General features: G+C 42.6%; 1 protein-coding gene across 1 annotated transcript in view; it reads right to left on the bottom strand.

The window, feature by feature from the left end:
* Positions 1 to 619: 619 nt before the first annotated feature.
* Positions 620 to 12,512, bottom strand: part of LOC308130756 (inactive dipeptidyl peptidase 10) — a gene marked incomplete at its 5' end in the record, with an annotated part of 31,884 nt that continues 19,991 nt past the window's right edge. The window contains 16 exon segments of the mRNA XM_080497206.1: positions 620 to 1,659; positions 1,754 to 1,826; positions 3,023 to 3,081; positions 3,194 to 3,293; positions 3,390 to 3,444; positions 3,545 to 3,739; positions 3,874 to 3,940; positions 4,202 to 4,300; positions 4,567 to 4,614; positions 4,725 to 4,843; positions 6,452 to 6,499; positions 7,304 to 7,395; positions 8,356 to 8,460; positions 8,549 to 8,590; positions 8,952 to 9,075; positions 9,820 to 9,917. Coding sequence (XP_080353332.1) covers positions 1,442 to 1,659; positions 1,754 to 1,826; positions 3,023 to 3,081; positions 3,194 to 3,293; positions 3,390 to 3,444; positions 3,545 to 3,739; positions 3,874 to 3,940; positions 4,202 to 4,300; positions 4,567 to 4,614; positions 4,725 to 4,843; positions 6,452 to 6,499; positions 7,304 to 7,395; positions 8,356 to 8,460; positions 8,549 to 8,590; positions 8,952 to 9,075; positions 9,820 to 9,917 — 1,542 coding nt within the window. The 3' untranslated portion in view covers positions 620 to 1,441.

Genomic DNA, 12,512 nt, shown 5'->3' with positions numbered 1-12,512 from the left:
CGAACAGGTGCACCTGATGGTCTCTTTGTCTGTAGTTTTCCCTAAATATACTCCCAAAAGTTTCACCAATGTGAAAATGTGTTAATGAGATTATGGGCAGATTATAAAACATTAGGCAGTTTGTCAGTTTATGTTTATGTAATTTAGGATTCTTTTGTATATCGTTGAGGTCACTGTATTTTTTGTTGATATCTAATCTCTGAGGTCATTTTAAGTCTCTTCTTGATTTTTGTGTGTGCGATTATTCCTGTTATTTGATCCATTTTGAACAATCTGTCGTCTTAAAAGCGTTCTTCAGTTTGCATGCAAGGATTTCCTCTGGGTATACTTTGTTTCATGCCAATCAAAATAAGAAAAACATTTCAACAAACATTTGGGTAAAGAAGTGTAGCTTTTTTCCCCCCCCATCAGTTCAATTTTCAGTTTAACCTGCTCGTTCTGAGAATCACAACACAAACTCTCACGGTTTTGTCCAAAGAAATAATTTATTTCTTCAATACACAAGAAATAGTTAAAATGCCAAGATGTATCAAAACAAAAACATACTGTATGTCCAAATACGGTATCTGTACAGATGTTATTGTAATCGTTCTTGATTTTGAGCTTGATGTTAATATTCTTTGTTGCATACTCATTCCTTATCACATAATGCAAATAGAACCAGAGGATAAAGTTCACAAAATGTATTTGACACATTTAGAATGAGCCATATGCTTAATTTCACTTTATTCAAGCGGGAAACACACTATAAAATAACTTAAAACAACTCTTTTTATTTTACAGTGGCAGGGTGTGCACGGACCTTTAGCTGATGGAGGCAGTTCACGTGAAGTTTTGGAGATAAGATTAAAGTCAGATCTCTTTTTACCAGAGCTGTGTTTAATTGAGTTAAAATGTAATCTGTGTCATTCTGAAGTTGATACTGTCGCTGGTTTATTCAGTAACCTGTAGGAAAACTTCAGGCATCGGTATGCAGTCATTAAATATGCAAGACTGAGTCTTTGCATTGCATGAAAAAGTACTTTGAAAGTCTGCAAGTGTGTTCCCATCTGTATGCTGAATGTGCACAAAAAACTCCTGTGGGCAAGATTACAACCTGGAAAACACACAAAATGCAATTAAAAGTAACCCACGTCATGCAGCCATTACGACATGCATGTTATAAACTCTTTGTAAACTTTTCAAGGACTCTGCAGCCTTCTTGTGAACGTCTCAGTTGAACTGTGTAAACAAACAGGACTTGAAATATACAACTGAACAGCAGAATTAATTGTGTGCAACACGTTATACAGTACATGAACTTTTTCCACTTGTAGGAGGTGATCTGATGCGTTTGGTCCCCTCTCCTGTGCTCTTGCGCCTGGAAATCAAACCCAAGTTAATGACGTACAGTCCCAATGAGAGTCTTTTCCCGAAAGACGAGGAAGAATGACTCCAGCGCTCAGTCATCTTCCTCCTCGTCCTCCTCTTCCACATCGAGGAGGGCGCTGTGCTTCAAGCAGGTTTGGAGGTAGTTCACCACAGTCCGCTGGAAGTGCTGCACACTGCGGGGCTCTCTTAAGACGTGGCCCTCATCGGGATACAGCTGGAGAGAGTAGTTGGCCTCCACCTTCACGAGTCGGCTCAGGAGCTCCGCGCTGTGCTGGAAGTGTACCCTTGCTTTGGTTGTACACGCACAAAGACACACAGACGAATCATTAAAGGGCGAAAAGTCACAATAATCGAGTGTAAAGCGTAATTATGTCTAACTCACCGTCTGCAGTTCCATGAAGGAGCAGAAAGTTCTCGTCCTTCAGCTTGTTGACTTCCTCCAGCACCGAGGCAGTCTGAAAACAAATCGTATTATAACCTATTCTATAGCTGAGGTGTAAAACTGATTATAGTTTAGTAGCCTCATACAGCCAAATCTGGTCTTTAGTGAGTTGGATTAATGCAATTATGGCATCATAACCTTTTAATCAGGAAAACTTCAAACGTTTCTTTTTGCTCTATTGCAAGATATGAGTTTATTTGTGAGAAAATACATATTTACTTAGACACCTTTTCAGAAAATGTAAACAAGAGAACTTTTTTGAAGGGACATTCTCAAATGTTCTTTTTCTTTTTTTTTTTTTACATCCAAATATTCACCAAATGACTTCACTTTGTTTTTCATTTGATGCAGTGTTTCTCCCCAATCTCTAGACTCCTCATTCATGTTTCACAAATCAACCTTCACTGTTTGGCTTGATGCTACTATGACAGTAATAAGTAGGTTTGCTGCATCACTCAGAGTAATAGTACTGATAAAACATGGCGACCTCCAGTAATTAGATTTTTTTTTAAAAGGAAATATTATTGAAAAATCCAATTTATTGTGTTCTTATTTTCCCATTTGGTCATTTCTTGGTGCAGTATGAACCCGATGGAAGGCCATTTTTGTCCCACAGGCAATATTTGACATCACAGACTTACTGGGTAGACAATATCATAAATCACAGTATATCACCAATAAACCCCCACCTTCGATACAAGTTTGAGTATTTGTTAAAAACCAAGTAGAACTTGAATCAATTTTATGTGCGGCTCAGACGGGACGTGTTGTTTTAATTGCATTGTTTTGTAATGAGAGGTGTTTTTGTTTTCAATATTTTGTCACGGTAGATTTATCTGTGAATGTCGAACTGATCCACCAAAACATTTTTTCATCATCATCTTGAGGGCTGTAATTTGCAGCTACTGCATGAATGTAGGAGGCAAAAAAAGACAAAATAATTGGACAAGCCTCACACGCTACAACCACCAAATAGCCATAAAGCGGAAACGACGCGGCAATAACACAGTTTCAGCAAAAATAAAACATTGGTCACCTTCGCAGAAATAAGATTAATTGGTGGATTGTTGTTACACTGCATTTATTGCAGGCAATTAACTCACGGCGGAGTATATATCCATCACTTTTATCATTGTTGACACATCAAAACCGCGTCCAGGTCAGTAATAAATGATGAAGAGCTTGGGAGCGTTAGGTTTGAAGTCTTACTGCGTAAGCGTGCTCCTCTTTTGCAGGAAGTCCGAGATACCGCTCTGAAAACGCGGCACCTGAAAGAAATGGAATAATTCTCACTTTATTATGACACTACCTGCCTCTGCGTTTTGGCACAATTTCCATGGGCCCGTTATATGAATATTTAATGGCGTGATCTCAACTCACTGTAAAGCCTGAAGTCAGTTATCGGCGCCATGGCGGCTGTGCACTGAAAGAGCTTATCTGTTGCAGCTAACATCTTGAGAGTCAGATATCCACCAAATGCCTGCAAAAAGAAGCGAAAGGGTTTCAAAGCCTCCGAGTCGATTTGACGACTCCGCTTTGCACAGAGTCAAATTTCTAATCTTCAAAGCACTCCCACCTTTCCGTAGAGGGCCATCCGCCGATCGTCAATGTAAGGCAGCTGCATCAACAACCTGTGGAAACGTCATAAAGGCCCTTCAGTTTTTCAATTACCCGGCTTTTATTGTCACATTTGAGTTATATAGTTTTATGTTGCCGCATAATTGCACTGACTCCACAACTCCCAGATAATCTTTGACTCTCAGCGAGCCAATCTTGCGCGGGTCCACGGCGGCGGTCTTCTGCCCGCGGCCGACGCCGCTCCTGCCGTCCACCCAGGCCAAGGCCACACTGTGCATGCTGGAGAGCACCTGGGGCCAGTCCAGGGCAAATTCCTCCGTCACAGACTGGCCGCCGGGAACGCCGTCTCTGAAGGGACAAGACGAACGAGATCAGCGAGAGGGGGCCGGGGCTGTTGGGGGTCGGCGGGGTAAAGAAAAGGCGAGGGGGGGATCACAGGTGGCGCTGGCCGTCACTGGGCACGACCTTTCAATGACTCTTACACAATGATGAGGAGAGGGTGCAGGTTGGCCTCGTAGCCCTGAGGTAGAGAGAGCTTCAGGTGCAGGTCTACGGGGAGCAAACAGAGATTGAGAAAGGGCGACGTTGGATGAAGATGCATGAAGAAACACACGTGGCTTCCACTATGACTCCAATTATAATAGGGACTAAACACACAAATGATTGATTTAGATAATGTTTAACCAAAGCAGCCTCTTTCGGGCTGTAAAACCCCTTTATTACTGATATACTTTGCTTGCTTGATAGAAACACTGAATATCTCTGCGTGCTGCTGAATATATATATATATAATATATATACATATATTACCATGGTTGTCTGCTGGAAGTGTCCTGAACAGAGTCTCAGGGAGCCTCTTGTCCTCCAGAGCTTTAGACAGCGGGCTGTTATCCTCCAAGACGACATATCCTACCGGAGGTAAAACACCACTGGCATTATTGCTGACACAGTGCACCAACAGTTTTGAGGGAAAAGCTTTACCATCTGCATGCAAATTGCTCCAACTAAGCCCACAGACAGAGGGCAGTGTTCCCAAGCATGACATTAACCAATCTACATTTCGGTATGGTTGAATATGTTGCTCTCTGCAGGCAGCCAAGAGAAATTGCAGACAGACGGAGTGTGTGTGTGCGTGCTATTGTTGCATTAGCCAGACAAGCAGATGTAAAACTCACTGGAGGGGTCCTTTGTACTGTGAACCGTCACTTTAGGGATTCCAGGGCCTGGGGATTTTTGCAAATGACAAACATTATAAAACCAACTGGCTAAGCAGCATGAAGCCTTCGCGTTAGCTGTAGCTCTGGAATGTGCGTGTCTGTGTGTGTTATTTTACCCAAGCAATAGAGCGTGAAGTGGGTTTGATTGGGGCTGAACACGGCTTTAAAGAAGCGACATCCATCTATGAGATTGCAGGAGATGCACTGGCGTTGAAACACTCCATCCAGGTCCACGCTGGGAAAGTAGGAGGACATTGTTATTGACTGCACTTTAAAATAATGGGACAGTCTTAAGCTGTTCCGTGTGCTCCAGGAGGGAGTCAAATGATTTCCACATTATTAAGGAAAGTGTCAGCGTCTGGAGACAAACGATTCAGGCAGTTGACTTTTCAGAAACAAATGGGGTTCAATAAGGTTAGACATAAAAGTCGTTATACAGATTGCTCTGTTAGGCAGTGTTGAGTCTCTAAACGTCCCTCTCCACTCCATCGCTTACAAATTCCATACAGGATTAATCACAGCCCAAATTTAAACAAGCCCGTTTCCTCTCTACCATAATCGTGAGCGATTTGCTGAACCCCAAAGCGATGAAAGCTAATGAGAACACATGAGAGCAAAGAGGTGGATGAGGCGCCAGCGAAGTGTGTTTGTCATCGACTCGAGGTTTGACTGTGAGGTGGGACACCTGTACAGGTGTGTGTCCGAGTCAGTTACCATCAAGACTGACTAAAGATTGTACTGCGGGGATATTCGCGGGAAGTTCGCGGGCAACAGAACAAGTGGAGCCGCCGGTCTTGTAATACCATACTGTACCACAAGGTGGTGCGGTGAGTGACTCCAGAGCCAAGTGCATTAAGAAAAGGAGACACCGCTGGTGTATTTGTCTCTTTGAGGTTGTTTCCTTCATCTTTTTGGTTCAAAGCGACTCTCTGTGCCACTTTGTAAAAACTTTGAATGTATCTGCAATAATCTTTTTTTTTTTCCTGTGTGGCTGATATGTGATCATTTTTCATCTCTTTTTTATTTGTTTTGCATCACATTGTGGTTGATTTGTGGCTCTTTTAACTTTAGCATATGTCCTGTTATGGAATTATTCTACTCTCTGGTCGTGTCGCGTGTCTTTGCAGCAGCTCGGAGTTGCTTTTCTTTTTGTGTGTGGTTGATTTATCTGTTTTTGTCATTTATTCATATATTGGTCGTTTTGTTTGAGTATCTTTGTTATATATGGAAACTCTTTGTAATGATTTTTCATTGCTTTGTGATCGTTTTTTTTTTATTTTTTAAACGTATATATGATCTATGTCTTTCTATGGTCATGTGTAGCTTCACAGCTGTTTGCGCTCTTTTTTTGCCTTTTGTAGGTTTTTTGTGTCTCGGTTGTTGCTGGGTCTCTGATAACATAACTTTTTTTTCTATTTTCTTGGAAAGTTTCATTTTCTTTATACTTGTTTTCAAGTCCTTTGTATCTGTTTTGCAAGTCTTCATGGTTATTTCCCTTTCTGTTGTCTGACAGCATCTTTCTTGCTTTTTTAAAATAATTATTTCATGTGTATTTTCGCCTTGTTGTGACTGTATTCTCTCTCTTTGTGGTTCCTACCAACTCTTGTGATTTTATCTTTTTTTGTGATCTCTTTACGTCATTTGTTTCTCCTACATTACAGTTGTTTCGTATTTCTTTATGGTTTATTTGAATGTAATTGTAGAGTCCCGATCACCTAAAGAGATGATTTCTTTATGCTCAGCTGTAACTTTATACTTCATATAAGTTGCATACATTGCTTTGAAAACCCCCAGTGAGTTAAAAACAATAATAACCATAGAGATTAGCAGAGCGCTGGCTTACCTGTACAGGTGTCTGCTGTGTCTGGATTCCTCTGCGCTCAAGAAATAGCTGACGATGAGGAAGATGAACCACATACAAAACAAATTAGTTGCAACATTCAACGAGCTGCAGATCACAGTCTGGCTTCATCCTAATTATTCTGCACATCAAATATTCATGACAAGAATTTATCTACACTTATTTACATATTTCAGCATGTTAATAAAAGGGGCCTTGCATCGGGCTTCTTTTGTAAAGCAGAAGTCAGTCTCTTCCATCGTCATGGACGCACGAACGCAGGAGACTGTACCTGTGAATTACTTCTCTGCAGGCAAATTGCAGCACTAACTCAGGGGATCTGAGACCAACAAGCACTGACAAGATTTACAATTGACTTTGGTTGTTTGCTTGTGATGCTCACACCTCACTCAATCAGCTGGTGTGGGCTTTGTGCCTCCAGCAGGATGAAGACAGATTTAAGCAATAATCTGTTCTCGTCAAGTGTAAATAAATCTTTGTGCTCCTTAGATTCAATACATCGCCACCGGCAACGTCAGACTCAAAGCTAAAAACCCCGTTGTCTTTTTACCCAGATCAATGCTCCATGGTCTATTTCAAATACCGTTTCTAAGCATCGCGATCATAAAGCGTATCAGTCATTGACTATGCAGTTTGACCTAATGAGAGAATTTGCTCTCCCGCAGTTGACACGTGGGGAATTTTACTCTCCGCTCGCAGCGAGAGATGATCATTATAATGATGGCCAATATTCGACTCCACCCCCCCCCCCCCCCCCCCCCCCCCCGCGCGCTGTCACTTTTGTGTCCACAGTGAGACGCTGAGAGCCGATAAAGCGCGATTTAACACACATACATTTTCCCAGCCTTCTCGTCGAGGGCGCAGAGCAGGGTGACGTCCCAGCTCCCCGACGTCAGGAAGCGAGGGGGTACAGAGGGGATGGCAGGCTGCGTTACACAGAGAGAAGCCAGATGAAGAGCGGTACAGAAGCAGTCACAGATACAGAGTAAAAATAGGTGCCGCCACACTGCAAGTGTGTCAGCCGCTGACAAAAAAAAAAAAACGAAAGAAAGAAGACAGGCGCATAAAGTTATAGCGAATTAAGATACTGATGATCAACAGAGAGGGCGAATACATGAAGAAATGTTTGTTCGTTTTGATGTCTCTTGAGGAATTTTACCGCCCAAAACATGCCTTTAATGCTTAATTAAAAAAAAAAAAGAGAGAGAGACAGATAAACAGGCACAACTCCATCCAGTCACCGCCACCCTCCCCCTGCAGGATTTCACTCCTTTTAAAAACAAAGAACAAAGCAATATTAAACATTCTTCAATGACTCCGCTTGGGCTGAATAAAGTGTTCAAACAAAACAAACCCAATTTGCACTGAACACTGAACACTGAACACCGCAGGAGCAAGAATATGTTCATCGGTCACGTAACCACTGACACGGAGATGGAGTTTGAGCAAAAGCTTGCAAAGTCAGGCAGAAATTAAACGCAATTAAATAGCCGCGCTGATCAAAGACGTGGAGGAAATTGCGAGGAGAACACACTCCATCATCCGTGCTGCGATCTGTCATCACACACTGGAATTTAGAGGAGCGTCTTTGGTCGTGAATTTGTCCAAGCCGATGCAACGTAGGTTAATTAGCGACGTTACATTATCCATTTTGTGTGAATGGGTGAATAACTGCTCGTCTCGCTTTCTTGCTGTGATGAACTGAGTTTGCATGTTCTCCCTGCGTACTGAAAGGTTTCCTCCCACAATGCAATGCAAGGTGCCTGTTAGGCCTGGCTCGACTTTTGGATCGCCTGGAGGAGCAAACTGACAACCTTTCATCTCCGGCGGGAATAATGTGGGAATAGGAGATGAACGCACGGCGGAAGAAACAAAAGTGAACTGACCTGGGCCGCGAGACCGGCAATGTGGCGAAACTCTCCACGAGCGCCTTGTTTCGCCGGCAGGATGGTGTAAAAAACGGAGCCGTCTCCTGAAAACAACGGCACTTCCTGTCAAAGAACAAGTACGGCGTCAGAACGGAGGCAGCGGTGTTGAACTGGCGTCGCTGGACTTCAGAAAATGTAACCTGGCGCATACCTGTCGTTGGTTTTGTAAAATGTCCAGAGCCATTTTGTGTTTCTGTGGGGTGAAATCGCATGGAGATCTTTACCACATTTGCAAAGTCGTAAAGCAGATCAACTGACATGGCATAGGGGGTAAACACTTGTATCATTTATTCCGAGCAAAACCCAGCAAGGATTTACCACGAAGGCCATCAGAAATAGAATACCGCAGTACGTCGCTGAAAATTCCTCTCGTGTAGCAAATGACCTTAAATATTAATCCACCGAGCAGAGATTTGAAAGCTTAGAGAAATCAATCCCAACTCCCAACACTGTGTAAATGAAGCAACAAAAAAAAAATTCTATTAAAGCTGTATATTGCGGCGGCGGCGGCGGCAGTTCAGATTACTAATGTGGAACAAGCGATGACCGCTCACCTCCGAGCATGCCCCCGTGGTGGCCTCGCACACGCACAGCACTGATTGGTTCTGGGCGCGATTCAGCCAACGGACCGCGAGCCGGGTGCTGCCGATCCAAGTCACCATGGAGATGTAGCTGTCTCTGAAGAGGCCATGCAGAAAATGATAAGCGGGGAAAGGCAAGTGGAGGAGAGGAGCGCAAAAAGAATGCAGAAAGAAAAGGGAAAATTCACGTGTGATAAATACTGAACGGTGATGGCTGGAACACCTTCAAGGTTCGCTCTGTCTTTACATTCATGGACGCACGTCGAGGGCTGGAACAGGCCGTGATAACTTCGTGAACCTTCTGCCCCGGGCAATGTGGATTCCATAAATGTGGTTTTTGACTGTGCAATGACTGCCGCTACGTACTTTCTGTGCAGTTTACAAGGATTTTCTCTGGGTGCTGCGATTTTCCTCCCACTATCAAATAGGATAGGGGAAATTGTGGGGAAAAAGGAATTCCACCAAAGGGGCATATGTAAAGTATGATCAGTTTAGTTTAGTAATAAAAGTCATCTATGAACGACAAGTAGCGTTTATGTGTAAGAGAAAACTGGGTAATGCAGACTTGGCTCTAAGTTTCCCGAAGAATCTGCAAACTATAGTGTTGATTCGATTGTCACCTCTTTTCTATTGGCTGTTAAGTCGCTGTAGTTTGGAGCCGCGGTCACACTGCGCGGCGCGACTTCTCACACCGAGGGAAAATTATCTCGGGCCGTCTGTGGTCACACCATTGTGACTCCAGCCGTCCGCAAACTGCCTCACGTTTCAGTATAAAGACCAGAGACTCCAGTCACTGCTAAAGATCTCCTCGTCATTGATCGATTCTTGAATCCTCCTTTACCTGGCCCTGAGGGAGTCTGGTGGGATCATCTCCAGGGTGTGAGCTGGACCGTACAGATTCACCACAAACAGACTGACTGATGGGATACTGGATCCGGCCTGTAAACAGGTGGGAGAAAATAAACAGATAATTTATTGTTGACATGGGAAAGCAAATGTGGTTGCTGGCATCAATTTTTGCAGCCACGCGGACAAATTCTGAAATTCCTTTTTCGGTTGCGTGTGGCTCACCACTTTTGAGCTATTTTCAAATTCGAATAACTTGTACAGTGTTTTTTTTTCATGGATATGTCAGTCACATACACTTTGATTGATCGCATTCACCTTTAGATTTTAGAGGACTTTTGCAGAGGAATTTACATAAACAACAAAACAGGTTGTGAGACCCATCTGTATGTATTACTACTTTGCACCCCTAGATGGTGCTGTGAGTTCCTCTCCCACCTCTTTATGCATTTAGCCCAAGAGTGGAAGAAGCGAACTAGTGGTTCACACGACAACGTTTCAAGCCAAAAGGCATCGTTTTTGTTTTACAAAGACAGGAACGTTGTATTGTTTTTATGTGAGGAAAAAAATGCACACAGTGAACGGTGCACTGTAAACATTGAAGCTCCTTTAAACTGCCTTTCTTCATAAATATATATATATTCATGATTTTGAGAGGTAAATGCATGGCTTTATTTCATCCAGATTGATCTACTGCAATGCTCCCTATGCGGCCGCCCCTCCCCTCCCCTCTCTGTTTACAGCTGGTTCAAAATGCAGCAGCTCATCTTTTTAACTGGAAAACTGGAGTGAGAGCATATCACTGCAGTCCTGGAATCCTTTCACTCACTGCCTGTGCGTCTCACGATTGATTTAGATTTGTATTTATTTGTTTCCATCGTTAATCTCTTCACAGGCTCGCTCCACATCTTGCTTGATCTGCTGCAACCTCACGTCCCAGCCGAGGTCGCTCGCGTCTGCTGACCAACATCTTTTGGTCGTTCCAACCCGCAGACATAAACACACTGGTGATTGAGCGTCTGCTGTCTGAGCTGCCAGCCTTTGAAATGGACTGTCTCTGCATGTCAGGCCATCTTTAAATCAGATCATAAGACGCTCTTCTATTTCGTCTGAGTTTTACCTCAGTATGAGTCGATTCCTTTTTTCTCCATTTTAACCATTGTGTTTAAATATTGAAATCTTGGTGTGTTTTGTATCCCTACAGCCCTTTGTTTTTAAATGCTAAAATAAATAAGTCTTATCTCATTTGTCTCATTTATATATTTTTTTTTATAAAATTGTATTTATTTTTCAATCTTTTACCTCAGATTCAATTAGAGAAAAGGTTTAAATATCCTTCAAAACTACCCTCGCGTTTGAATTGTAACATAAAGCAGAAAGCGTCCATCCCCCATTGTCTATCTACTTTTTATAGGTTGAGCCAAGTCTCGCTCGTACTGAGTATTTGAAATGAAAACTCATTTTGATTAGGTTCATCAACGAGGGGGAAAGAAAATAATTGTGTGTGTCGACTACGGTCTCACTTGATTACATGCTTTTTAGAGACTTATTATCTCCAGAATGCATTCATGCCTTAATTTTTAAACACTACGATGTTTTGCAGATTTAATCGTAAATTGGCATTCGGTGGTATTTGCAGAAACCCCTCTGGCAGTCACAGAAGCTCCGGTTCTTCTTTCAGTAAATCTCTACAGGCTTTGCAAACTTGGATTTCGGCAATTTGGACAGCTGTAGCGGCTGCTGAAGAGGCTCCTACAAAGTCCTAAATTAACATTAAATTAGCGATGTGAAAGCTTTTGTCAAAGACAGATTTTAGTTTGAGACTTCTGCCTCAAAAAACACAATCCCAGGACATGTCTTCACTTGTCATGACGGACTGGAAGTATATTGACTCAAAAAGGACATTAAAAGCCAAAATACGCCACAACTGAATGTGTCGGTCTACTTTCTGAAGTGAGTCTGAGCTTAGAGATATTCCCATTATGATCAATTATAATGAATGCTTTGGCCTCTTCACTTCATCTAGTACTATTGGTGGGTCAACATTTGCCGAATTGTGAATTTTCACTGTAATCCTCCTCTGCATTGTGCTCAGGACCGAACAGCAAAGCGTTCATACTCAACCGAGACACATAAACAGGTACCTGGAAACGTCCTGCTGCACTCCAGACAAAAGAGATGCAGACACACAGATTACATGGAAAATATACACGGTTTAAGATCATTGCTGGTTTTAAATTCCTCTCCAGTTTTACCACTTCTAAATGTTTGTAACACGGCCTGTGCACTCTCACATTAGCATGTTGAAGGTTACTGTGTCCTTCGACGGCCTGTTAATAGTTCTTTTTTTTTCTTCTTTTTATTGAATCGCTGGACACAGATGGATGTGTCCTTGTGGGCTGTACGTTAGGACGTTTCCCTCGTAAAACACAAAACGGTAAGAATCTGAGCTTCATAAATGGAAACCGTCAGAGAACTAACAGCAGTGCACCGTCTTGGCCTCAGACCTGCCGGCTTGTCACTCAGATTTCAGGGCGTTTGCACAGTGAGAGAGGAGGTCTGTAGTTTGAAATCCTGTGAAATGCTGTAAGATCAACGGTATAACTCACTAAAATGATCCGTGTCATTATTCCCTTGTTTAACAACAGTCGGTTTTGAGGAAGGTGTAAATAAACTAGATGCAGCAAA

Source organism: Blennius ocellaris (assembly GCF_963422515.1).
Source record: "Blennius ocellaris genome assembly, chromosome: 5".
In the NCBI taxonomy this organism is placed as follows: Eukaryota; Metazoa; Chordata; class Actinopteri; order Blenniiformes; family Blenniidae; genus Blennius; species Blennius ocellaris.
Note: the sequence above shows the minus strand (reverse complement) of the source record. Positions and strands in the feature narration are given on the sequence as shown.